The 27670-nt window shown below is 44.3% G+C and overlaps 1 protein-coding gene across 4 annotated transcripts; it reads right to left on the reverse strand.

Annotated features, from left to right (window-relative positions):
- Window positions 1-475: 475 nt before the first annotated feature.
- On the reverse strand, window positions 476-27277 carry STRADA (STE20 related adaptor alpha; the record flags this gene model as incomplete). 4 transcript variants are annotated; one of them, XM_080713743.1, is made up of 12 exons in its annotated part: window positions 476-628; window positions 854-896; window positions 1140-1381; window positions 4514-4618; window positions 5384-5555; window positions 9284-9407; window positions 9518-9626; window positions 10297-10418; window positions 11951-12053; window positions 21747-21775; window positions 23263-23320; window positions 27242-27277. In XM_080713743.1, the coding sequence occupies 12 exons, from the start codon at window positions 27275-27277 to the stop codon at window positions 476-478; spliced, it is 1296 nt and encodes a 431-aa protein (XP_080569869.1). The 4 variants fall into 4 exon arrangements, with proteins under 4 accessions (XP_080569869.1, XP_080569868.1, XP_080569870.1 ...); XM_080713742.1 differs by having other exon boundaries at window positions 21747-21808; XM_080713744.1 differs by lacking the exons at window positions 21747-21775; window positions 23263-23320.
- Window positions 27278-27670: the final 393 nt, after the last annotated feature.

The following is a 27670-nucleotide window of genomic DNA, read 5'->3' on the forward strand; positions in this document are numbered from 1 at the left end:
CTGCCCAGCTTCCACCTGGTGTTTAAAAGACAAATGCCCTTCCCTTCAGCCGTTGGGGCGGGGCTTCAGAGCATGGGAGGTAGGGTGCTTATTGCTTGCCCTTTGTGGACCTATAGGATCTGGGAGCAAAGGGAAGGAAGAGTTAGGCTGGAGGGAGAGCAAGCGATGGGAACTGGAGGTGACAGGTCCCTGGGTTGGAAAGCCAAACTGTGCTTGGACTTGAGCTCCACAGCCAGACAGCATCTCCTCCTGAGAGGGTCGCCCGAGCTCACAGGACAGGATGTCAGCTTCCTAATGCCGGGGATTCCCTTGTGTCTGAAAAGCCATGGAGCGGTGAAGCCATCTCTCCCAGGAAACCCTTCTAATCAGTAGAAAGGTCCTCTCTCCTCAGTCTACACCCGGGAGGGTGGGAATGTGTCAGCCTCAGGAATCCCGACTCTGGCGCCCGGGCTGGGAACGTGCAGTCTGCAGAGGCTCAGAACTCCCAGTCGTCCACCTCCAGTTCTTCCAGGTCTGTCACCAGGCCAAAGATCCCGCTGTGATCCTGAGACTGGCTGCCCTCAAAACTGGTGATGGGAGTGACGGGACGAAGTAACTCCGGCAACGCTTCCGAGGCACGTCGCCTGATCTATGGGGAGGAGAGGGCTGGTGATGCCTCCTGCTGCTCAGGCCCCGGGACGCCAAGCGCAGGGGCTACAGCTGGTGCCAGATGGGCTGTCAGAGCCAAAAGGAGAGGAAGGAGCAGTGCCCTCCAGCGGCTTCAGAAACACGATGGTTTCTCTAGTTCAAAAGGAGGGGCCAGTTAGACCCCATGGCTCAGGGCGCTGCGGCAGCGAGGGAGAGGGCTACGTACCTGCTTGAAGAAGGAGTGGCTGAGGAGGGCGCTGGCACTTGGCCTGGAAGGCAAGGGACACCAGGTGGCTGGGCTCAGCAGCTCTTCCTGCCACTCACCTACGACAGCCACTGCCACCCCGCTCGCTTCCTAGAGAACTCATGAGCTGTTCCCTCTCGCTGTGGGCCATGTCTTTCCTGGGAACCTGGACTTTACAGAGTCTCTGAGAGGCTCATCCTCCCCAGCTTAGCCCCAACTCTGGAGCTCCCTCTGCTCCCCCTTAGCCCCGCCCCGACCAGCAGGGTACCTTGCATCAGGGTTGCGTTGAAGGCACTGCTCCACAAAATGGTGGAAGTGGGGAGAGAAGGTCCGGTTGTAGGGGTGGGAAGGTGAGTCGCCGTTGGAGGGCTGGGGAGTTCCGGCGGCCAGGCTCTCGCCCAGGCCTGCGTTGGCCAAGGAGCGCGTGGGGCTCATGGTGAGCTCCTCGGCTGGGATGGTGCTGGTGTCCAGCAGGCAGGGCACCGTGCCGTTCAGCTTCTCCAGCAGCATCTGGGGAGGACAGAGCAGGCCTGAGCTGGACGGGACCTTGGAAGGCCTGGAGAGTCTCTCCACAGCTACACTCTCCTCCCCGTAGGCGATGCGGTCTTTTGGAAATCAAGGAAAGATGAAAATGGAGCAAGTCTAACTTTTCCAAATGCATGCTAGCCACTGGCTGGGCAGCCTGCCTCCCCTGACCAGGCTGATGGGGAGGAGGAGCAGGGGAGGAGAGGTTGCAAACAGTATCCCTTGTAGCCGGTTGTGGTGGCACACCCTTGTAATCCCAGCGTTCAGGAGTCAGAGACCAGAGGATTGTGGTTTGTGGACAGCCTCAGCTACTTAGTGAGACCCTTCGAAACTCAGTGAGATCCTGTTTCAAAAAAAAAAAAAAAAAAAAAAACTGGGGGTGAAGCTCAACTCAAGAGATAGAATGCCCCGGAGTTCCATCCTCAGTACTGCCAAAAAAAAAAAAAAAGAGTACCCTTAGCCAGGCATAGTGACACACATGCGATCCCAGTGCTTGGGAGACTGGGACAAGAGGATTGTAGATTTGAGGACAGCCTTGGAAGTGTAGTGAGACTTTCAACAACCTAGCGAGACCCTGTTTCCAAATGAAAAATAAAAGGGTTAAAGTTAGCCCAGAGGTAGAATGCCCCTGGGTTCAATCCCTAGTAAAACACAACACACTAACACACACACCCACCACCACCCCTTACCAGGGAAGAGCCCCATCTTTAAACCTCCCTTTCCAAGGCACTAAATTCCTTTAACTATAGAGCCCTGAGCATGGGACAGGCAGCAGTGAGTGGAAGTTTGAAGCCCCGCCCACATGGGTCCGCGAGGCAGAACCCGCAGTGCCACGGCCTGGCTGTTGCAGCAGCAGTCTGCACAGGAGCAGCGTGCCGGGGAAGCCCAGGGATAGGCAGCAATTCCAAAGCCTTTAACTCAAAACGTAAAACCAGCCCACCTTGAGAACTGCTGTCCTCATGAACCTCATGAGCTGTCCACCTCAGAGACCTGGAAACCTCTCTAGCAGTGCGCTAATGTAGCGGCCACTAGCCATGTGTGATTGGGTTGTTTTTTCCCCTTGTGGTACTGAGGATTAAACCTAGGGGCATTCTACTTCTGAGCTACATCCCCAGCCACATTTTGTTTTTATTTTGAAACAGGGTCTCACTAGGTTGATGAGAATCTTATTACTTGCTGAAGCTGTCTTTTGTGTGTGTGTGTGTGTGTGTGTGTGTGTGGTACTGGGGGTGATACCCAGAGGCTTTCTACCTCCGGGCTATACTCCCAGACCTATTTTATACTTTATTTGGAAACAGGGTCTCACTAAGTTGCTGATATCCTCACTAATTAACTGAGACTAGCTTCGAACCTGTGCGATCCTCCTGTCTCTGCCTCCCAAGTGCTGGGATTACAAGCACTGGGATTACAAGCATGTGCCACCACGCCCAGCTTTTAATTTCTGGATATCTTACCTAGATTTCTACACTCTCCTAATTAGTCTACCAGATCTAATCCAGCTACTGGAATGACCTTTCTTCATATGGAGGCTGAACCCAGGGGCATTTTGCCTGAGCTACAGCCTATTTTATTAAGACAGGGTCTCACTAAGTTGCCAAGATTGGCCCTGAAACTGTGATCCTCTTGTCTCCACCTCCCAAATACTGGGATTACAGATGCGTACCACCACACCTGACTGGAATAACCTTTCTAAAATATATGTAACTGATGGGATGGTCTCTGTATTTAAAATCCTTTACCAATTCTCCTCTGCTGTGAACAGGAGTTGAATGCCTCAGAAGGGTATATAAAGCTCTTTGTGAGGGGTCTCTGCTTCCTTCTCCAGCCTCACTTCCGGTTACGGTTACGGCAGCCCTGAGACATAGCTGAGACACCCAGGAATGGGTCCCTAGATCCTATTCTTTTGAGTCTTAAAGGGTCTGTTTCTGTTCCCACTCTTCATAGTGAACTGCTATTTGCCTTTAAGACTTGACCCAGTTGGGTGTGATGGTGCACAATTGTAATCCCAGTACTTGGGAGGCTGAGACAGGAGGATCACAGGCTTGTGGCCAGCCTCAGCAATTTAGTGAGGCCCTCCGTGACTTAGTGAGACTGTTTAAAAAATAAAACAAAATAAGGCTGGGGGTGTGTAGCTCAGAGGTAGAAAGTCCCAGAGTTCAATCCTCAGGACCATATGTACACACACAAAAAGACCTGGCCCAACGTTCTCCCCCTTTGAAGCCTGGCTGGGCCTTGCTCTAGAGGGCTGACTGGCAACTCTTTAGCTGCCCCTCCCCACAGGAAGGGCAGTCTGTGGCAGGAGGAAGGGAAAGGCCTGCTCAGAGCCTGTGCCCATCCCTCCTCCTCCTAGACCATGCTCTGTCCTTGCCCAGACAACCCAAGTCCAGTTTCTAGATGTGCAGGGGCCTGGATAAGCCTCTTCCTAGGTGCAGATGTGCTACAGCTGTGCTCCCCTGGGCCAGAAGGCAGGTATGTGTAGAGGCAAGCCTAGAAGGTGTGCTTGCAGCATGGCTCCAGAGGGAGTTCCAAAGGCACGGTGGCACAGAACTCTGAGATGTCTCACAATTCTAAGTCGGAAACTGACCTTCCAGGTACAGGTTATCCTCAGAGTAGGAAGACAGAAGTTATCTTACAAGCTGAGCATAGTGGCGCACACTTGTAACCCCAGTACTTAGAAGGCTGAGACACAAGGATCACAGGTTTGTGGCCAACCTCAGCTAGTGAGGCCCTTTGCAACTTAGTGAGATCCTGTTTCAAAATAAAAATTAAATAAAAAATGGGGCTGGCAGTATAGCTCAGAGGTAGAATGCCCCTTGGTAACACACACACACACACACACACACACACACACACACACACACACACACACACAAATAAGATAAATAAATACACACATGGTGTGTGGCACCAGCTCCTGGGCTCCTCCCCCAACTGACCAGGCTCCATGACCACACAACATTTATCACATAGAGAAGTAAACAAAGAATTATGCAACCACCCCCAACTTCTTGAAGAAAAGGGCTATGTCTCTCATCTGGGTAATACTTGCGACCCTGAGTGGCAGGTATTCAGTAAAGATTCGTGGAAGGCAGGAAAGGAACTGGGCTGCAGGCTCACCTGGGTGGCAGGCATATCCTTAAAGGGGACATGGCCATTGGCCAGTTCACAGGCCGTGATTCCCACGCTGTAGATGTCAGACTTGGCATCATAACCCTGAAGATTCTAAGTCAGGAGAAAAAAGCCACAGATGACTCCGTCTGCAGTCCTAGGCTTTGTTTAAAAAAAGAAGGTTGGAACAAAAACTGAGGAGAAAGAATGACTGTCCCACAATCAGAACCAGCTGCACTGTGAAAATCAAGTATTTCTTTTCCAGTACTGAGATTGGAACCCTGGGGCACTTTACCTCCAAGCTATACCCCAGCCCTATTTTTTATTCTTTATTTTGAAATAAGGTCTCACCAAGTTGCAGAGGCCTCACTAAGTAGTTAAGGCTGGTTGTTAACCTGTAATCTTTCTGTCTTAGCCTCCCAAGCACTGGGATTACAAGCGTGTGCCACAACCATGCCTGGCTAACTGATATTTTATAAGGAACAGATGTTTGGTGCTGCTGTGTAATAAACAGGAAGGAGGACCAGGGTCCAAGCTCCGGCTCAGCATAGGGGTCTAGAGAATACCAAGTATTTACACTCACTCCCTTGAGAGAGCAGAAATAGCATCAAGTATAGTTTGGGACCCCAGCAAGTGGAAACCACCTCCATCTACAGTAGGCAGGTAATATTCCTGCTGCATGGGCCTCACTCAGACCCTAACAACCACCAATCTCAAGGCACCAAGGCACACCCAGGTGACAGAGACCCCTCCCTCCAGAGTCCCCTCAGTCCAACTCAGAAACAGGTGCATTTCCCCCATCCCAGGAACTCCTGATGGATTCCTTGAGAAACCACGAGTTGGCGAAAGACACGGCTCATTGGAACCCTGTACACAGACCTGCTGCAGGACTTCGGGGCTGAGCCAAGGAAGAACCTTGATACTGTACTTGGGAAAATCGTGGACTACACGCTGCCGCTGCCCATGGCTGATCATGCTGAGGTTGCTGCGTAAACCAGACAGGTAGATCTTTCCGTCCATGGAGATCAGAATGTGGCTGGCTTTGACACTCCTGGTTGGGGGTGGGGAGGTGTCATGGGCAATAGGAGCTCCTCACACTAGAAACCTTCAGTATCCAAACACTAGAACTGGCCGGCTTTCTCCTAAGTGTTTATTAACATGTAGATATGCATTTTATACATACATAAAGTTTTATAAAAAAATTTCAAGCATAGACAAAAGAGAAAAAGAGAATGACCCCCAAGTACATGTCGTCAGATTTTAAAAGTTACTTGTGTCCTTTTTGTTGTCTTTTCTGCGTACAGACCTCGCCATCCTCTCACCTTGTACTAATGGTTTTTCTTGTGTGTGTGTGTGTGTGGCACTGGGGATGAGCCCAGGGGCATTCTACCTCCGAGGTACGCCCCAGCCCTACTTTTAGTTTTGTTTTTAAACAGGTTGCTGAGAGTCTCATTACTTGCTCAGTCTGTCCTTGAACCTGTGACTTCCTGTCTCAGCTTCCCAGGGACTGCAGGTGCGCGCCACCTTTTTCGTTTTCTTTTTCGTTTGTTTGTTTTTGCAGTACTGGGGATGGAACCCAGGGGCATTCTACCTCCAAGCTACACCCCCAGCCCTACTTTTTATTCTTTATTTTTTAAACAGGGTCTCACTGAGTTGCAAAGGGCCTCACTAAGTATCTGAGACTATCCAGGAACCCAGATCCTCTTGTCTCAGCCTCCCAAATGCTGGGATTACAAGCGTGTGCCACCACACCCAGCTTTTATTCTTTATTTTGAAACAAGGTCTCTTGTTTCAAAGGGCTTCACTAAGTAGCTGCGGCTATCCGTGAACTGTGATCCACCTGTCTCAGCCTCATGAATGCCACCAGGCCTGGCTCCTGCTGATATAATCTGCACTCTTTCTTTGCAGCCATTCTTGTAAAGTGAGCCATTGTTTTGTATGAACATGTTTTAAACTGACCTGATGGTTCTGTGTTATACAACTCATTCTTCCTTTTTCACTCAGTGCTATGTTTTCAAGACCCACCAGTGTGGCTATCTGTATACATACATCCGAGCTTTGATTCTAATTGCTATCTCAAGTCCAGGCTAGAGCCAGGCCTGCAGCATTCACGAGGCTGAGACAAGAGGATTGTAGGCTCAAGAATAGCCTCAGCAATGGAGTGAGACTCTCTACAACCTAGTGGTACCCTGTTTAAAAAATAAAAAATAAGAAGGGCCAAGGATGTAGCTCAGAGGAAGAATGCTCCTGATTTCAATCTTTAGTAGTACACACACACACACACACACACACACACACACACACACACATCCAGCAGGCCGGGATCCAGGCCGGGATCTTACACTTTTATTCTCCTGTTCTCCAGGGAGGGACACTCACACTGGCGCTAGGCAGTACAGTTATGCCCAGTGACATCTACCCGTATGTCCCCTGATAGACCTATGTGAGTTCTCCGGGGTGTGCACCAGGTATCACTGCTGGTCTCAGATCTGTGTTCCTGACTGCTGCTCGGCGCACCCTCCACTCTGTGGACAGGATGCACCACAGCCTCACCACAATGGCCTCACCCAGCCTGCTAACCACCACCGGTCTCCAGTGCATCAAGTGGCATCTTGTTTTCATTTGCTTTTCTCTGATTGCTAGGTTTGAGTGTCTGTTCCTAAGACTGCTATCTTTGGGGTTTCCTCTTTCATAAACTTCTTATATTTTGCTCATTTTCCTATTACTCTGCTGTCTTCTTTTCTTTGCTTTGTAAGATTTCCTATCCCTGATGTTTCAGACAAAGCTAATTTTTTTTTTCCCATTCTGTTACCCACTTCTTCATTTCGTACATGGTGTCCTTTATTGGATAGAGATCTTTAGTCTTGATATAATCAAATCTGTTAAAACTTTCCCTTATGTTTTGTGCTTCTAAAATGTTTAGACGGCTGGGTATGGGGGTTCACACTTATAATCCCAGTACTTGGGAGCCTGAGACAGGAGAATCATAGGTTTGAGAGCAACCTCAGCAAGTAGTGAGACTTTTATCAACCTAGCAAGACCGTGTCTCAAACTAAAAATAAAATAGGATGGGAGATTTACTCAGAGGTAGCATGTCCCTGAGTTTAATCCCCAGTACCAGAAAGAAAAAATGTTTAGCAAAAGAGAGGCATGGTGACACATGTCTATAATCCCTATACTTCAGAGGCTAGGATAAGAGGATTGTTGGTTCGAGCTCAGCCTCAGCAACTTAGCAAGAGTATTTCAAATAAATAAATGAAGCTGGGCATGGGGGTGCATACTTGTAATCCCAGTACTTAGGAGGCTGAGACAGGAGGATTGAAGTTTCATGGCCAGCCAAAGAAACTTACTGAAGCCCTCTGTAATTTAGTGAGACCCTGTTTCTTTTTCTTCTTTTTCTTTTTTTAATTTTTTATGTGGTACTAGAGATTGAACCCAGAGGCATTCTACTTTCGAGCTACAACCCTAGCCCGATTTTATTTCTTATTTGGAAATAGGGTTGATAAGAGTCTAGGTTGATAAGAGTCTCACTACTTGCTGACGATGTCTTCGAACCTGTGATCCTCCTGTCTCAATCTCCCAAGTAACTGGGATTACAGGCATGCGCCACCATTCCCAGCTGAGACCCTGTTTCAAAAAACCTTTTTTTTTTTTTGGCAGTACTGGGGATGGAACCCAGGGGCGAATTCTACCTCTGAGCTACACCCCCAGCCCTATTTTTTCTTCTTTATTTTAAAAGGGTTTCACTGAGTTGCACAGGACCTTACTAAGTAGTAGCTAAGGCTGTGCTCGAACCACGATCCTCTGGTCTCTGCTTTCCAAATTCTGGAATTACAAGCATGAGCCACCACACCTGGCTCCCTATTTCAATTTTTTTTTTTGGTGGTACTGGGGTTCCTGGAAGCCCTTCTACCTCCGGGATACACTCCCACGGGCTACACTCCCAGACCTATTTTTTAACTTTTTTATGTGGAAACAGGGTCTCTTAAGCCAGTGAGGCTGGCTCCGAACCAGCGCGATCCCCCTGTCTCCACCTCCCAAGCGCGGGGATTACAAGCGTGCGCCACCACGCCCGGCTCTATTTCAAAATTTAAAAAATAGAATAAAATAGGGCTGGGAGTGTGGTTCAGAGATAGAATATCCCTGGGTTCAGCCCCTAGTATCTCTAGTACTACAAAAATAAACAAAATTGAATGAAATAAGGCTGGGAGTATATCTCAGAGGGAAAATGTTCCTGGGTTCAATCCTCAGTACCAAAAATAAATAACCAAATAAATAAAATATTTAGACATTGTTTTGTGCCTAAGCTGACAAAACTATTTCCTCATATTTTCTTCAAGTCTGTAATTGTACACCTTACATTTGATCCAGAGTATTCTTTGTATGAATAGTTAGATAGGTCTTCAATTTTATTATCTTCCATTCTATGAGCAGGTTTTCCTGATACCACCTACTAAGCAATCTGACTGCCCGGCCACTTGGCAGAGGACCGACACTGGAGCACAGAGTGGGGGGTGGGGCAGGGGGCAGCAGTCCATGCCAGATGTTCCTCCCACACAAAACTCAAGATCAGGCTACTCAGTAGAGAGAAAATAGTGGCTTCAGCATCGACAGGGTAAATGACTGTCCCCAAGTCAGTGACAAGGTCAGAATCCAGATCCCGTATCCTAAACTCTGGCTTCACCAACTCCACTCAAACTTCAGCTATTTCCCTGATGGCTCAACATCACAGAAATCCACCCCTTACTGCTGGTCAAGTTGCTGAAGAATGTAATGTACCTGTGCACATAGCCCATGTGGTGGATGTAATCCAGGGCCTTCAGCACACCCTGCAGGATGTAAGCAATTGCCAGTTCATTCATGCCATCCATGAAGTGTGTGCCGATGAGATCCTTTGCAGAACCTGAAGAGAAGAATTGTGGGGAGGTAGCAGAGGGGTAAGATGGCACATCATAAGCAATCTACCAAAACGATGCTTTGAACCCTCTCTACCAGGAACCCTTTCCCACTCACCATATGCCATGAATGATGTGACAACCCACAGCTCATTGTCTGTAATAAAGGTAGCTTGATATGGCACGATATTGGGGTGGTTGAAGAGCTTAGAGACATGAAGCTCCCCCTGAAAGCAATGGTAAAGCTAAAGTCAGAATTCAGGGGGCTTAAGAATGATGCCCAACATGAAGGTGGGAACAGAAACTACGTGGGGACCCAGTTCATGCTAGTGTTCTTCTCAGAGCCCTAGGAGAGGCCTAACTAGGCGCTTCAATATAGAAGAAATTAGGCCTTGCTATCCCCAAAAGGGAAGCAAGTCTTTTTGGGTTCCATCCCCACTATCAAAAACATAATAATAATGATAAAATAAAATAAAATATAAAGGAATAAATGAGCCATGAAGAGATAGTTGAAGAAGAGGGGAATATAACACATGAAATGGGTTGAGCAGCATTATGCTCTAATCTTTAGTGTCAAATGCCTAAGACTCTCCATTGAAAGCTTCCATGACAGCCAGGTGTGGTGGTGCATGCTTGTAATCTCAGTATTGGGAGGTTAGGACAGGAGAACCACAGGTTCACAGCCAGCCTCACCTACTTAGTGAGGACCTTTGCAACTAGGTGAGACCTTGTTTCAAAACAGAATAAAAATTAGGGCTGGGGGTATAGCCCTGGGTTCAATCCCCAGTACCACCAAAAAAAAAAAAAAAAAAAAAAGCTTAAGGTGGGAGACACTTTGCGATTATTGTGGAATCAATTACTATGAAACCTTCAAGCACCACACTCGTGGCATATTACCTGCAAGAACGTCACCATCTCACTGGAACATGCTTCTAGGTTGATCCTTCGTACTGTCACATACTCTCCCGTTGGTTTGTATCTTGCCAAATTTACTATCATCAGGTCCTCAAATCCTTTGCCTAAAAGAAAAGAGAAAGCCAGGTGTGGTGGTGCACACTTGTAATCTCATCATTTGAGAGGCTGAGACTTGAGGATCGTGGTTCGCGGACAGCCTCAGCTACTTGGTGAGGCCCTCTGCAACTCAGTGAGACCCGGTTTTAAAATAAAGAATAAAAAATAGGGCAGGGGGTGTAGCTTGGAGGTCAAATGCCCCTGGGTCCCGTCCCCAGACCCGCAAAAAAAAAAAAAAAAAAAAAAAAGAGAGAGAGAGAGAGAAATGTCATCAACAAGGACAATAGCCACAAAAGTCTTCTACCTTCTTTAAAGAAAGAGGGACTTAATTTTGCTTGTAATCCCAGCATTCAAGAGCCTGAGACCAGAGGATCATGGTTCGCTGACAGCCTCAGCTACTTAGTGAGGCCCTTCGCAACTCAGTGAGACCCTGTTTCAAAAAATGAAAAGACTGCTGGGCGTGGTGGCGCACACTTGTAATCCCTGGGCTTGGGAGGCGGAGACTGGAGGATCGCACAGGTTTGAAGCCAGCCTCACTGGTTTAAGAGGAGGATCGCACAGGTTTGAAGCCAGCCTCACTGGTTTAAGAGACCCCATTTCCAAATAAAATATAAAATAGGTCTGGGAGCGTAGCCCGGAGGTAGAAGGCCCCTGGGTTCCATCCCCAGTACCACCAAAAAAAAAAAAAAAAAAAAAAAAAAAAAAAAAAAAAAAAGACTAAGAAATAGGGCTGGAGGTATACCTCGGAGATACAATGCCCCTTAGTTCCATCCCCAATTCTGCAAAATAAAGAAATAAAGAAATAGAAAATTAAGTCAAAATTCTCACTACTGGTACTCTCATGGTATAATTTCTTGAGTTTTCTCCTATACCAGTCCTTTCTCAGTCAATTATCCTAGCTGACAATGGCCTAGGATACCAGAAGCATACATCCATGAAGGAAAAAATGACAAAAGAAAGCAAGGCATGGTGGCGCACACCTGTAATCCCAGCATTTGAGAGGCTGAGACAGGAGGATTGCGGTTAGCAGCCATCAGTTTCAGCTACTTAGAAGGCCTTTTGCAACTCAGTGAGACCCTGTTTCAAAATAAAGAATAAAAAATGGAGCTTGAGCCGGGCGTGGTGGCACGCTTGTAATCCCAGCATTCCGGAGGCTGAGACCTGAAGGATCACGGTTTGCGGACAGCCTCAGCTACTTAGTGAGGCCCTCTGCAACTCAGTGAGACCCGGTTTCAAAATAAAGAATAAAAAATAGGTCAGAGGGTGTAGCTTGGAGGTCAAATGCCCCTGGGTCCCCAGACCCGCAAAAAAAAAAAAAAAAAAAAAAAAAAAAATAGAGCTTGGGGTGTGGCTTAGGGGTAAAATGCCCCCTGGGTTTCATCCCTAGTACTGCAAAAAACAAACAAACAAAAACAAAACAAAACAAAAAAAAAAGAAACCCCACAGAAGCCAGTTTTGTTATCACAAATCCTACTAACTAGCTGAGGAAGCTGCAGCAGTCCCCTGGAGCAGGAAAGCAGTGACAGTCTCTGGACATTACCTATTACAGTAAGCAGCTCATAGCACCCTCCCTCTGGCAGGAAGCTACTCATGATCTCTTGTTTAGAGAAGGATGCTATCGACTCTGAGCTTGCCTCATTGGTCTAGAGAAAAAGAAACATAGGTTAATAAAGACGGGCGGGATGGGAGTGGGTGAAGTGGTAATTTAGACCCATCAGGAGACTGGCATCTAAACCAACATATAAATCCTGACTCTGTGGTAAAGACTCAGTGCCAGCACTATTTGACTATAAATAAAACACCAGATGTTCGGCGGAGTAATCAGCACTGATGTCAGAACAAGTGCTGGTGACAAGAATCTGTTCCAATCAATTGCTAATCTGCTTGTCTTTTCCAAATGACTCATCTGCTAAAGTGTATGACATTCTTACATGGGGAAAGGATGTCTGGAGAAAGGCGTATTTAGAAAAGAGAAGTTGGGGAAGCGGAGGGTTCTCTTGAATTTCCTGCTGCATTGGGACCCTATTTTTAAGGTCCTTACTGCAAAGGCCAAACATTAAATCCTGCTCTAGGGAAATGTGGCCAGAGCCTTCTCTTTAGCAAACCAAGAGCCCAGGCTAGTCATTCTCTATCATTCCACGTGCAGTGAGAGCATGACCACAGAGCTGGCATGTGGGCCAGAAGCATGATGCCTGGGTCTCTGCCATCTTCCTGGCACTGACCTGTGGGCCAGGAGCACGGAGCCAGGTCTCTGTTATCTCCGTGGTGGCAGAAGTCACCTGTCTCCTATTCCTGCACACTCATGCTGCACATGAGGCTGGAGCCCTGTCACTTAGGATGTGGGCACCTTATCTCTACCCTTTGAGGTCCTGAACTGGCATTTGGGGTCCAGCAACTACTACAATCTTTAGGTAAGCAGCCCACAATCTATGACAGCAAGCATCTTTGATAACTTTCCGTCTGAATGTTGAAACCTAAACCACAGCAGGTCAACACCTCTTCTTTCAATGTAAGAGGCTTGGGTTCCTTCTTTTATTTTTTTATTTTATTTATTTATTTTGGTGGTACTGGAGGTAGAACCCAGAGGCTTTCTACCTCCGGGCTATACTTCCAGACCTATTTTACATTTTATTTGGAAACAGGGTCTCACTAAGTTGCCGAGAGCCTCACTAAATAGCTGAGGCTGGCTTTGAACCTGTACGATCCTCCTGTCTCAGCCTCCCAAGAGCAGGGATTACAAGCATGCGCCACCACGCCCGGCTGGGTTCCTTCTTTTAGACTTAAATTTATTTGTATGATTTAGGGACTGCATTTCCCTTTTAGATCCTCTTTCCTTAGATGTGTCTAATTGAAAAAAAAGAAAAAACCTTAAGACTAGTTCATGTTATATGCTACAATCATGACCTGGCCTCTAGTCAAGGGCTATTGGCTCAGCACTAGCTAGAAGGTTGCGAGTGGAGAACATTCTGATGAGGTGGTACCTAAACGAGTATTAACATTCTGACAAGGTGGTACCTGAACAAGTTAGGAAAAATTAAAAAAATTAATCCTAACAAATTTGGAAAGTGGCCTTGCAGAGCAGTCCAAAAAGATGATTATGCTTGATATTTGAATATAGTATCATTTTCAGAGTACTTCCACGATGCATCTGATCTTGCCCACAGGTCAGTTAGGTAGCAGTGGCAGACATCTCTGTTATCCACTAACAAAACTAAGGACCAACTGGATGAAACAACTTGCCAAAATCCAAAATGTTGGGAGAGGGAAGGGAATGGGGTGAGAATTGGGGAAGGACTAAATGAGTGACTTATGCATGAATGCCTCTACCATCTTGTACCCCATTTAAGATGTATGACTACAATGCACCAATAAAAAAAATTAAAAAAAATCAAAACGTGTGTACATGGCATAGATAAGACCTAGGCTCATGCCAGGGAAATTAATATATCCCTCTGCTGATGTTTTGAGCACATCAGTTTAAAAACAGTTGACACTGCTTATGGGGAATGAAGCCAAGTGGGGCTCTGCCTTTCTCAGCACTTACACTGACACTAGGAGGAAGTCAGTCAAGCAGAATCAAGTCCTACTAACAAACTCCATTCTAAATCTGTTTTTTTCTACTTCTAAGACCCACCCAACAACAATGTGTTTAGTTACAGCTCACCTGCTTTCATCTTATATGATTCCTCTCATGAGCATAGCTCTTTAATCCATTCTGATACTGAAGGACTTTTTGGGTTGTTTTCCAATTCTGTTATGATGAACTGTGCTACTATAAACATATTTGGATACGTCTACTGACTAAAGTTTATATCTAGAGGTGGACAGAACTGCTGTCATACAGACAATGCACACTATCTTCCAAAATGGTTATTACACTCCCCCCAGCAATGCATGTGTTCCTGTTGACCCCTCTTTTTTCCAACGCTTAGTATTTTAAGCTTTTGTATGTGTGTGGGGGGTGGGGAAGGGATAATGGGGATAGAACCCAGGGGCCTTCTACCTCTAGGCTACAACTCAGCCCTATTTTATTTATTTATTTGTATTATTTATTTATTTATTTATTTTTGGCGGGTTTGAGGATGGAACCCAGGGGCATTTGAACTCCGAGCTACACCTTTTACCCTATTTTTAATTCTTTGAAACAGGGTCTCACTAAGTTGCAGAGGGCCTCACTAAGTAGCTGAAGCTGTCCGTGAACTGCAACTCTGGTCTCAGCCTCTCGAGTGCTGGGATTACAAGCACGCACCACCACGCCAGGCTTATTTTTTTAAATTTGAAAACAGGGTCTCACTAGTTGCTGAGGGTGGCCTCGAATCGTGTATCCTCCTGTTTCAGCCTCCCAAGTACTGAGGTTATAGGCATGCACCACCACAGCTGGCTTAGATTTCTTATTTTTTGTCAGTCTCATTGTGGGTTTGAGTTACATTTCCCTGATTACTAACAAAGGTGAGCATCTTTCATGAATTTACTGGTCATGTCTGTTTTCTCTGTGGTGGAAATGTTCTTTCCATCCTTGGTCTACTGGTCTCCTGAGTTGTTTTCAGAAAAGTGTGGGACTTCACCAGAGCAGGCACTATGGAACACTGACCCTGGTAGCTGATGCATAAGTAAAGTTCCCACATCCAGTTAGTTGAGGAGATCCCATGCTCTCTGTCATACAGGAGAATCACAAGGCATACTGCTGGATCTAAAGTATGGGGAGATTCAGTAGTAAGGAAACTTGTTTAACTCTACTTAACCTAGAATTTCCCCCAAAATACATATCAGGGAAACTTTTGTGTCTAACATCTGTTAAATTAGGGGAAAAATAATTTGGGAAAGGTTATTTAAAGTAAAACATATGGTATACTGCAAAGACCATAAGCTCAGGGGCCTGAAAGAGGCAGAATTTGGACTTGGGTTTCTCCCTTGCTCTATGGCTCCAAGCAAGTCACTCTAATGGTGAGAGTAACACGTCACTGAGTTACCTCTCGAGGTCTCTGTATCTCAGCAGTGCTTTAGTTCCCATTCTACAGGCTTGTTGTGACTACTAGATGATATAAAATATGTAAAGAGCTTAGTGCTACTTGATGCATGATAGTTATTCAATATATGACTCCCTTCTCCCCTCTATTGCTGTCTACTTTTGTTGACTCTCGACATAACAAATAAAATGGCACAGAGAAAATGGAGGAAACAGAATACCAAGTGGAGCTTAATAGTTAATTGACTTATTTTGATTCTTTGTTATTTATTTATTTTTTGGCGCTATGGATTGAACTCAGGGGCATTCTACCTCTAAGCAACACCCCTAGCCCTATTTAATATTTTATTTGGAAACAGGATCTTGCTAAGTTCTGACAGCCTCACTAAGTTTCTGAGGCTGGCTCCAAACCTGTGATTCTCCTATCTCAGCCTCAGAAGTACTGGAATTATAGGCATGTGCCACCAAGCCCAATATCTTATTTTTATTTTAGGAAACAAATTCTAAAGCTGGGCATGGTGGCACACGCCTGTAATCCCAGTACTTGGGAGGCTGAAACAGGAGAATCACAGGTTTTAGGGCAGCCTCAGCAAGTAGTGAGACTCCCATCAACCTAAGGGACCCTATTTCAAAACAAAAAGAGGGTTGGGGGCACAAAACAGAGGTAGAATGCCTCTGGTTTCAATCCCCAGTAAAAATAAATAAATAAATAAATAGAGAGAGGGGGGGGGAAGGAAGAAAAAAGGAAGACAAAATCTAGGATGATTTAATTGTCACTGTGGCTCCTTGTCAAGTACTTCACACAGGTTAGACTGATACATAAAAAGAGACAAATGGAGCGAGGCACAGTGGTGCACGCCTGTAATCCCAGTACTTGGGAGACTAAGACAGGAGGACTGTAGGTTCAAGGACAGCCTCAGCAATGTAGTGAGACTCAGCAACCTAGCAAGCCCATTTCAAAATGAAAAAAATAAAAAAACAAAAAAGGGCTGTGGGGGTAGTTCAAGATAGAATCTCCCTGGGATTGATCCCCAGTACCACGTAAGGAAAGAGAGAGAGAGAGAGAGAGAGAGAAGAGAGAAGAGAGAAGAGAGAAGAGAGAAGAGAGAAGAGGGGAGGGAGAGAGAGAGCAAGCGCGCGCACGCATGCACAGCAATTTGGGCAACAAGCCTAAACCAAGACCTTGAAATGGCAACTCTTCATTTGTCTAGAATTTATATTACTTTTGTCTTCAAGCATTCCATCTTCTCAACCTCTAGCCCCTGTGCATACTCTTGCACTCAATAAATTAATGCCATCAGTTAACAGAAAACTCAAGTGGACTGCTTTCACACCCAATAGTCTCCTCTGGCCTCTAAGTAAGCATCCACGACTTGGCCCCTGCTAACTTCTCTAATATGTCTCCTGACCAGCTATACTTTCCTCACACAAAAAAGTGCTGTGTCTTAGGAAGCCGGTGCTAAGGTTTTGTGAGCAACGGTGCTGCCCCACTCCTTCGCCTGCCCTTTCCTCTTGGCTGCCTCTTCCTTATCACTGAGGTCTCAAATGTCAACTTCAGAGAAGACTCTGTCCAGCACAGTGGGCTCCTAGTCACTTTATTATATTGTCTTATTTTACTTTCTTAACAGGAATTATCACTGCAGTTTATTTATCTATTTCCTGTCTCCTCCATTAGAATGCAAGCTCTAGCTGGGATTGGTGGCACATGCTTGTAATCCCAGGACTTTGAAGGCTGAGACAGGAGGACTGCAGGTTTGAGGACAGCCTCAGCAAAGCAGCGAGACTCTCATCAACCTAGCAAGACCCTGTTTCAAAATAAAACAGGGCTGGGCCATAGCTTGGAGGTAGAATGCCTCTGGGTTTAGCTCCCAGTACCAATGAATGAATGAATGAATGAATGAATGAATGAATGGGTTTTCTCTGCTCTAATCTCCAGTCCTTAAACTTTCTCTATTTATTTATTTAATTATTACTATTATTATTGTTAATTTTTTGGGGTGTGTGTGTGTGTGGTGCTAGAGATTCAACCCAAAGGCATTCTACCTTCAAACTATACTCCCTGCCCAATTTTATTTCTTATTTGGAAACGGTCTTACTAGGTTGATAAGAATATTACTACTTGCTGAGGCTGTCCTTGAATCTGTTATCCTCCTGTCTCAGCCTCCCTAGTACTAGGATTACAGGTGTGTGCCACCATACCTGGTTCAACTTTCCCATTTAAAAGATTATGAAAGCTGGGCGTGGTGGCGCACGCTTGTAATGCCAGCATTCAGGAGGCTGAGACATGGAGGATCACGGTTCACGGACAGCCTCAGCTACTTAGTGAGGCCCTCTGCAACTCAGTGAGACCCAGTTTCAAAATAAAGAATAAAAAATAGGACAGGGGGTGTAGCGCAGAGGTCAAATGCCCCTGGGTTCCATCCCCAGACCCGCAAAAAATAAATAAATAAATAAAATAAAAATAAAAGATTATGAAAGAGCTAGGAATGGTGGCACACACTTGTAATCCCAGCATTCAGGAGGCTGAGAAAGGAGGATTGTAGTCTCAGCTACTTAGTGAGACCCTTTGCAACTCAGTGAAACCCTGTTTCAAAAAAAAAGAATAAGCCAGGCGTGGTGGCGCCGCTTGTAATCCCCGCTTGTAATCCCCGTGCTTGGGAGGCTGAGACAGGAGGATCACACAGGTTCAAAGCCAGCCTCAGCTGGCTTAAGAGACCCCGTTTCCAAATAAAATATAAAATAGGTCTGGGAGTATAGCCCGGAGGTAGAAGGCCCCTGGGTTCCATCCCTAGTACCATAAAAATAAAGAAAGAAAGAAAGAAAGAAAGAAAGAAAGAAAGAAAGAAAGAAAGATCAGAATGGGGGTGTAGCTCGTAGGTAGAATGCCCCTGGGTTCTATTCCCAGTACTGAGAAGAAAAAAAAAAAGAAAGAAAAAGAAAAAAAAAGCATTCAGAAGGCTGAGACCGGAGGATCACAGTTCACGGACAGCCTAAGCTACTTGGCGAGGCCCTTTGCAATTCACTGAAACCCTGTTTCAAAATAAAGAATAAAAATAAATAAATAAATAAATAAATAAATAAATAAATAAATAGGGCTGGGGGTGTAGCTCAGAGGTAGAATGCACCTGGGTTCCATTCCCAGTACCCCCCCCCCCACACACACACAGAGTTTATGAAAGACAGCTGAGGCCTAAAAAGTAAAATATTATATGCACTTTAAATAACTTCCTTTGGGCTGGGTATGGTGGCACACGCTTGTAATCCCAGCATTCGGGAGGCTGAGACAGGAGGATCGTGGTTTGTGGCCAGCCTCAGCTACTTAGTAAAGCCCTCCGTAACTTAGTGTGACCCTGTTTCAAAATAAAGGATAAACAATAGGAAGGGGGTATAGCTCAGAGGTAAGAATGCCCCTGGGTTCCATCCCCTACAGCAAAATAAATAAATAAATAAATAACTTCCTTTGGAAACATTACAAACAGATCCTCTTTTGTTAAGTGCGTACACTTCTTCCTTGTCAGAGCATATATAAAACAAACATACTATCTACCAAGCTCTATATTAAGACAAGTTCTTATTGAGCCTATTTAGGGAATGGTTCCCTAAACTATTTTGTTTTGTTTTGCAGTACTGGGGTTGGAATCCTGGGGCATTCTACCTCTGAGCTCTACCTCTAGCCCTATTTTTTATTCTTTTTTTTTTTTTTTTTTTTTTTGCGGGTTTGGGGATGGAACCCAGGGACATTCGACCTCCGAGCTACACCCCCTGCCCTATTTTGTGTTCTTTATTTTGAAACTGGGTCTCACTGAGTTGGGAGGGCCTCACTAAGTAGCTGAGGCTGTCTGCAAACCGTGATCCTCAGGTCTCAGCCTCTCGAATGCTGGGATTACAAGCGTGGGCCACCACACCCAGCTTTTTATTCTTTATTTTGTTAAAAACAGGGTCTCACTGAATTGCAAAGAACCTCATGAAGCAGCTGAGGCTGTCCTCAAACTGCAATCCTCCTGTCTCAGCTCCCCAAATGTTGGGATTGCAAGTATGCACCACTACAGCTGGTTTCTTGATGTTATTTTGTTAGTAACTTGACAAATTTATCTACTATCTAGTCATACAGAGGATATTCAAAAGTGTTAGTTTTAGAAAATAAAATTCTTGCTGGCGTGGTGGCACGTGTTTGTATTCCCAGTATTTGGGAGGCAGAGTCAAAGGACCACAGGTTTGCAGACAGCCTCAGCAAGAAGTGAGACTTCCAGCAACCTAGGAGATCCTGCTTCAAAGACGAAAAATTAGGGGCTGGAAGTGCTGCTCAGAGGTCAAATGCCCCTGGGTTCAATCCCTAGTACCATAAATAAATAAGTAAATATAGCAAGGTACAGTTTTATTAGTGTAATGTATGATCTCAAATTATTTAAGAGAAAGGGACTAATTCTTTTAAAGTCTTTTCTTTAGTGTCCCATAGCAGAAAAAGCATTTTATTCACTTTGAAGCCTTTGAAAAATACATAAAAGCTGGGCATGGGAGTACACACCGATAATCCCAGCAACTCAGGAAACTGAGGCAGGAAGACTGCAAGTTGAAGGCTAGCCTGGGCATCTTTGCAAGACCCTGTCTCAAAATAAAAAAGGGCCGAGGATGTAGCTCAGGAGAAGAGCATCCCTGAGTTAAATCCCCAGTACTGCAAAAAGAAAAAGTACGAGCTATTGACATCCATAAATGACCATAAATAATAACTGTTTAAAAAATTTAAAACAAAATACAATTTAGCATACAAAAACAATACTTTTGAAATGCATTCAATTTTCCATAGGTTTCACACAGGATAGCTTTTGGTATAAGATTGATAGCTCTGAAAATATAAAAATTATTTATAATTGCTACTGTATTCTGAAAAATATATTATCCTATAGGAACTTTTTTAGTCTCTTGAATGGAAAATATTTGGATCTGATTGAAAGGTACTCCTGACTAACACTGAACAGTGCAGCCAAAACTTTAATAACAAGAAAGTCCTGCTGGACATGTGGCAGATGCCTAGTAATTCCAGTACTTAGGCGGTTAAGTTAAGAGGATGGCAGGTTCCAAGATAGACTCAGCAACTTAGTGAGACCTTGTTTCAAAATAAAAAATAAGAAGGGCTAGGGGTATAGTTCCGAGGTAGAATGCCCCTGAGATCCATTTCCAGTACCCAACGGGGGGAAAAAAGAGAGAGAGAGAGAAAGTCCTAATTACCATCATCATCCTTTCCTCAACTTTGGGGCTACCTGGGAAAGGTGCAAATGTCTGTAACCCTGGCAAGGTCCGAAGTCTACTCAGAAAAACATTCTTAAGCTATCTCTTTGTAAAACACTGATCACTGATTCACATTTTCCAAAACAGCACTGTCTGGTACACTGTGCACATCTGGTGCTAAATACTTAGGTAAAATAAACCAGAAAAAGAGGAAGCAGAGCAAGAGTCTTGCAGCTCTGGCAACTGGAAAGAGTAACTTTTCTGCTCTGAACTTTTTTTTTTTTTCTGTACTGGAGATGGAACCCAGGGGGATTGTACCTACAAGCTATACCCCCAGCCCTATGTTTTAGTCTATTTATTTATTTTTATTTAATTTTTTGGTAGTACTGGGGGTGGAACCCACAGGCCTTCTACCTCTGGGCTACACTCCCAGACCTATTTTATATTTTATTTGGAAACAGGGTCTCGCTAAGTAGCTGAGAGCCTAAGTACCTGAGGCTGGCTTTGAACCTGCGCGATCTTCCAGTTTCAGCCTCCCAAGCATGGGGATTACAAGCGTGCGCCACCACGCCTGGCTTATTTATTTAGTTTTTGAAACAGAGTCTCACTGAGTTGCAAAGGGCCTAGCTAAGTAGCTGAGGCTGTCCATGAATTGTGATTCTCTGGTCTCTGCCTCCCAAATGCTGGGATTATAAGTGTGTGCCACTATGCCCGGCTTTGCTTTGAACTCTTTAATTTTGGTTTTATTTTTAAGGTAAGTGACTTGAGGTCCTGCCTTATGATCTAAATAGAAATTTATATTATCTCCATAATACAGACTAAGGATGTAGACTTTAGGACCACAAGCCACTAGAAGATAAGGAGAATTCAGACTGGTGAAAGCTATTTGGGAGGGCAGGTTAGTGGAGGATAGTTAGGATGAGTAGGAGGAGACTTCAATCCCACAAGACAAAAAGTGTCTTTTTTGTCTTTCTTTCCCACTCTTCACACTAGACATCAGAGTCTTTCCAGGGTGAAACCTGAATCCCAAAGTGAAAGAATAACAGAGAAGCAGAAACATAAAACAAGAAGCCAACAAAACACAAACTTCCACGAGAAGTCATCGCCATGCAATAAGAGTGCTAGAGCCCCCCAAATCACTTACTTTTCTCCGAGTGTCACCCGGAGGCTGCTCTGGGGTAGAGAAATTGATTGTTGGCATTTTGTTGTTTAGCAGAAGACACAACCACATTCAAAACAGCCATTATTGCACTTAGGATTACATTTACTAATAGAAACCACTTAAGAGTCATTACAGCAAAGAGTGCCTGCAGTGCTACATGCATACACACACATACACACACACATATACACAGACACACGGTGAAAATGCTACAGCTAGATAGGGTTTTAAACATAAATTTACCACTCTTCAAAACTTTTAAACATGAATCTTCCACTCTTCAAAGCAAGGCTACTACTCTATGGGTATTTTTTACTGGGCATGAGTCACCAGTTCTGGTCATAAATTTACTTGTCATCAACACACAAGATTTTGAATAGGCTGTAAGATAAAAAGCCTTTCTTTTTGCAGTTCTGGGGCTCAAAGCCAGGGTCTTGCACATGCTAGGCAAGTTCTCTCCCTTTGGAGCTACGCTCAGCTCTTACAATTCATTTTAAAGTCACAGAGATGATCAGCTATTTCCTAAGGAGTGCAGAGATTAGAATATAGTGTTTTGTTTTTAAGTAAAAAAACACTTTAATATAGCAATACATATTTGAGAAATCATTCCCCCATTTTGATTCTCAAGAGTCAGTTTCATTCTATTCTAAATGCAAATAGAGCAAAGGTTTTAATGTACTCTATTCATAGTGAAAATTAACCAATTATAATACAACTGAAATAATTTTCTGTTCTCCAATCAGACAAATTCTGTATGTGCTTAATATTTCTCCCATTTTTATAAAAGTGATAAAAATCACAGAAATGGGGGCTGGGGGTATATCACTGTAGCAGAGTGCCTGCCTAGTATGTGTGACCACGCCCCTACCCTGCATCCATTTCCTGATACACAAGGCACAGGGGCTGTTGCTTAAATCAATATATCAAAGGTAAGAAGACAGGTGAATGAACTAAAGAAAATCCAATTTAATCTTTCAGAGTAGAAGGCAAATTCCAAGACTTGTTAATACAGACTTCAATAGGCTGTAAAAATCTACAGAAAAACCTCTGCCCTCCTCAGATTAAAGATTAGGAAGCCAGGCATGGTGGCACATGCCTATAATCCCAGTACTTGGAAGGCTCCTTTCTCAAAAGGAGAATCACAGGTTCCAGGCCAGTCTCAGCAACTAGCAAGACCCTGTTTCATAACAAAATAGGGCTGGGGTATAGCTGAGAGAGAGAATGCTCCTGTTACTTCAACTGAACAAATAATTAGAAGAAACATACATGGCATCAAGTAAATATTATACAGGCTTTCTAGCAATCAAACAGGCCAAGGACAACTGTCAGACTAGTCCTCAAATCTTTGGAAAGTAATGCGTTCAAAAAGGAGCCAAATAATCTAACAACTGTAGTTTACACTTGCACCTAGAATTGCTAGTTTCTATCACTGATGTAATCAACAAAAGAGTAGTGATATTTATCCTGAAGTGATGGATAAGTGCCATACTGTACTTACCTCCAAATAGTTCCAAATCTCTTAAGCCCTCAACAATGAACTTTTCCGAGACCCACCGCTAAAGAGGAAAACCCCAAAGAGAATTAGTATTTCTTCCAAACCAAAATGAATCAGCTATCAGCCTTTAGACACACAAGCAAAACCACAACTGTAAAAAGAGAATCATACAGGATAGTTAGGATACATTTCTACAGAAAAGTTTTGAAAAGAATCTTGACATCAACTAAAACAATGAATTCCTATCTCTATTTATTCCTCTTTACCTAATCTTAGACAAAAGAATGACTAGTCCTTAAATCTGGTAGATGAGAAATATGTAATACATTAATAATGAAGAATATTTTTTTCTTTTTTTTTGTGGTACTAGGGATGGAACTGGAACCCAGGGGCACTCTACCTTCAAGCTACATCCCCCAGCCCTATTTTTTGTTATTTTGAAACAGGGTCTCACTGAGTTGCAAAGGGCCTAAGTAGCTGAAGCTGTTCCAGAATCTTGATCCTATCTCAACTTTCCAAATGCTGGGATTACAAGCATGCACTGCCACGCCCAGTTCTTTCTTTCTTTCTTTCTTTCTTTCTTTCTTTCTTTCTTTCTTTCTTTCTTTAATTTATGGTACTGGGGGTGGAACCCAGGGGCATTCTACCTCTGAGTGACACCCCCGGCCCTAATTTTTTACTCTTTATTTTTGAAACAGGGTCTCATGAGTTGCAAGGGGCCTAAGTAGCTGAGGCTGTCCATGAACTGTGATCCTCCAGTCTCTTAGGAATGCTGGAATTACAAGCATGCACAACCACGCCTGGCTGTCTTTCTTATGTATAGGACTCCCTTGGGTTCCATCCTATTCATTTCAGCTACCTATTACAGATGCCTTTGATCATTAATGCCATTTTGAAAAGTATTATCAGAATTCAAAATATAGAAAACAAGAGTGAAACAGTTGTTTTTCACAAGCCTACATTAGTTTGTAAAAGGAAACAAAGCAAGCTGCATATTATTTTACCTACTAGTATTTCTAAAAGACATCCTCACTTATGTTTTCTACCAAGTTCACAAGGACAAACAAGCAGGATCAATCTACAGTTCACTTTACTGGCCTATTTCAAATGAGTGTTAGATTTCCAGCATACTGAGCAGTGGTCTGGTTTCACCTGGATCAAGCTAGGGGAAAATAGAAAAGTAGCAATGGAATCAAGATTGTATTTCACATAAGGACTGGTGTTAAAGTCTGGCGCGGAGACATTCTTTCCACGAAGCAGACACTAGGCCAAGGAAAGATTCACTTTTTCCTCTTAATTGATACTGAAATTTATTCTTTTTTTTTTTTTTTGGTGCGCGTGTGTGTGGTACTGGGGATTAAACCCAGGGCATTCTACCTCTGAGCCAGGCCCCAGCCCCAGCACTATTTTATTTTTATTTTAAAAACAGGATCTTGCTAGGTTGATGAGCATCTCACTACTTGCTCAGGTTCTCCTCGAGCCTGTGATCCTCCAGTCTCAGCCTCCCAAATACTGAGATTGCAGGTGCGTTCCACCACTCCCCGGCTTCTTCTTTTTTAACTGGTGCATCTCTATTATACAGAATGGTAAGCTTCATTGTGTCACATTTGCATATACATACAAGCACAATTTGATCAGTTTCACACTTCAGTATACCATGATCTCCCCCACCCACTTCTTCTACCCTCATGATGGCCCCAAAGGGACACAAGGAGGATGCAGTTTACTCTTTTCAATATAAATTATTCTTGATGGAGCCGGGCATGGTGGCACATGCTTGTAATCCCAGTACTTGAGAGGCTGAGACAGGAGGATGGCAGTTAAAAGACAGCTTCAGCTACTTAGTGAGGCCCTTTGCAACTCAGTGAGATCCTGTTTCAAAATTAAAAAGCCTGCTGGCGTGGTGGCGCACGCTTGTAATCCCCATGCTTGGGAGGCTGAGACAGGAGGATCGCGCAGGTTCAAAGCCAGCCTGAGCTACTTAGTGAGGCTCTCGGCAACTTAGTGAGACCCTGTTTCCAAATAAAATATAAAATGGGTCTGGGAGTATAGCATGGAGGTAGAATGCCTTTGGATTCCACCCCCAGTACCCCCCCCCCCACACACACACACAGCCTAAAACATAGGGCTGGTGGTGTGTAGCTCAGAGGTACAATGCTCCTGGGTTCCATTCCCAGTACTGCAAAAAATAATAAGTAAATATACATATACATGTAAATATAGATTATTCTTAAATACATAAACATATTAAAAAGGATTAAGTAACATTCTGAAATAAATTACAAAGTAAGTACAGATTGTGAATTGGAACTATGAAATTATTCTCTATCTTTCTGTATTACAATTTTTTCAACATTGAAAAAAATAGCTGGGTGTGGTAGTGCATGCTTGTAATCCCAGTACTTGAGTGGCTGAGACACAAGGATCACAAGTTAGTGGTCAGCCTTAGCTACTTAGTGAGGCCTTCTGCAACTTAGTGAGACACTGTTTCAAAGTGGCACATGCTTACAATCTCAGTATTTGGGAGGCAGACAGGATTGCAGGTTTTATTTCTAGCCTCAGCTAATTTAGTGAGACTCTATTTCCAAAAAAATATAAAATAGGCCTAGGGGGCAAGGCACCATGCCCGGCTCCATTTGATAATAATTTTTTTTGGGGGGCGGGTCTGGGGATGGAACCCAGGGGCATTCGACTTCAGAGCTACACCCCCTGCCCTATTTTGTATTCTTTATTTTGAAACCAGGTCTCACTGAGTTGCAGAGGACCTCACTAAGTAGCTGAGGCTGTACATGAACCAAGATCCTCCGGTCTCAGCCTTCTGAATGCTGGGATTACAAGCGTGAGCCACCATAACCAGCTGATAATAATTTTAAAACACACAAACCCATCAAAAACAGAACAGGGAGAGGATCAGCATTTAGTATCTACATTGAAAAGGGCCAGCCACTCATTTAATCGCATTTAAGATATGTCGTATATTTACTCATAAAATCAGCCACCTTCTACTTTTTTTTTTTTTTAAAGTGGTACTAGGGGTGGAACCCAGAGGCTTTCTACCTCCGGGCTATACTCCCAGACCGTTTTTTTTTTTTTTAAATATATTTTATTTGGAAAGAGGGTCTCACTAAGTTGCTGAAAGCCTCACTAAGTAGCTGAGGCTGGCTTCGAACCCGTGCGATCCTCCTGTCTCAGCCTCCCAAGCACAGGAATTACAAGTGTGCGCCACCACGCCCGGCTGAAATCGGCCACCTTCTTGTTTCTTCCCAATCACTCAATCACACGGCTGACAGTATATTCTATGTCCCTGGCCAGTCTCTGCCTGCAAACTCTTTTCGGGAGTAGGAGATGCAATATCTGCTGTACCTCCTACATCCCTCACTTCTGCATGATTCTGAACATAAATGATTCTGATTCACATTAAAAAAAAAAAAAAAAAAACCCTAGAAGCTGGGCGTGGTGGCGCACACTTGTAATCCCAGCATTTGGAAAGCTGAGACCAGAGGATCGCGGTTCATGGACACCCTCAGCAACTTAGTGAGGCCCTCTGCAACTCAGTGAGACCCTGTTTCAAAATAAAGAATAAAAAATTGGGCAGGGGATGTAGCTTGGAGGTCAAATGCCTCTGGGTTCCATCCCCAGACCTGCAAAATACAAAACCAAAACAAAAGAAACAAACACCTAGAGCCGGGCATGGTGGCGCATGCTTGTAATCCCAGCATTCAGGAGGCTGAGACCGGAGGATTGTGGTTCATGGACAGCCTCAGCTACTTAGTGAGGCCCTTCGCAATTCAGTGAGACCTTGTTTCAAAATATAAGAAGAATAAAAAAAAAACCCAAAAGGACTGGGGGTGTAGCTTGGAGGTAGAATGCCCCTGGGTTCCATCCCCAGAACCGAAAAGAAAAAAAAATCTACAATATCTGCCAAAACATTTTACTTTTCAGAAAAGAAACAGGGTAAAGCAAGAAAAATAGAAACACTTACCCTAATTCGCTCTGGTTTACTTACAAGAAAAGACATGAGTTCTTAATGTGTAGACCTACTTCAATTTCAAAAACTTAAACCTAGAAGGAAAATTAAACAAATTGAGTTAGTCAAATCTTCTTTTATAGAAATCTTCTGAGCTGGCTGGGTGTGGTGACAGACACATGCTTGTAATCCCAGTACTTGGGAAGCTGACAGGAGGCTCACAGGTTCTTGGTTAGCGTCAGCTACTTAGTGAGGCCTCCACAACTTAGTGAGACCCTGTTTCAAAATAAAGAATAAAAAATAGGGCAGGGGGTGTTGCTTGGAGGTAGCATACCCTGGGTTCGTTCTCTCTCTTCTCCTCTCCTCTCTTCTCTCTCTTTCTCTCCCATGCACAAAAGAACTTTTGATTAACAAAAACTTACTAAGGGTCTGCCATTCAAAGCA

Source organism: Muscardinus avellanarius (genome assembly GCF_963383645.1).
Source record: "Muscardinus avellanarius genome assembly, chromosome: 16".
NCBI classification, from domain to species: Eukaryota; Metazoa; Chordata; class Mammalia; order Rodentia; family Gliridae; genus Muscardinus; species Muscardinus avellanarius.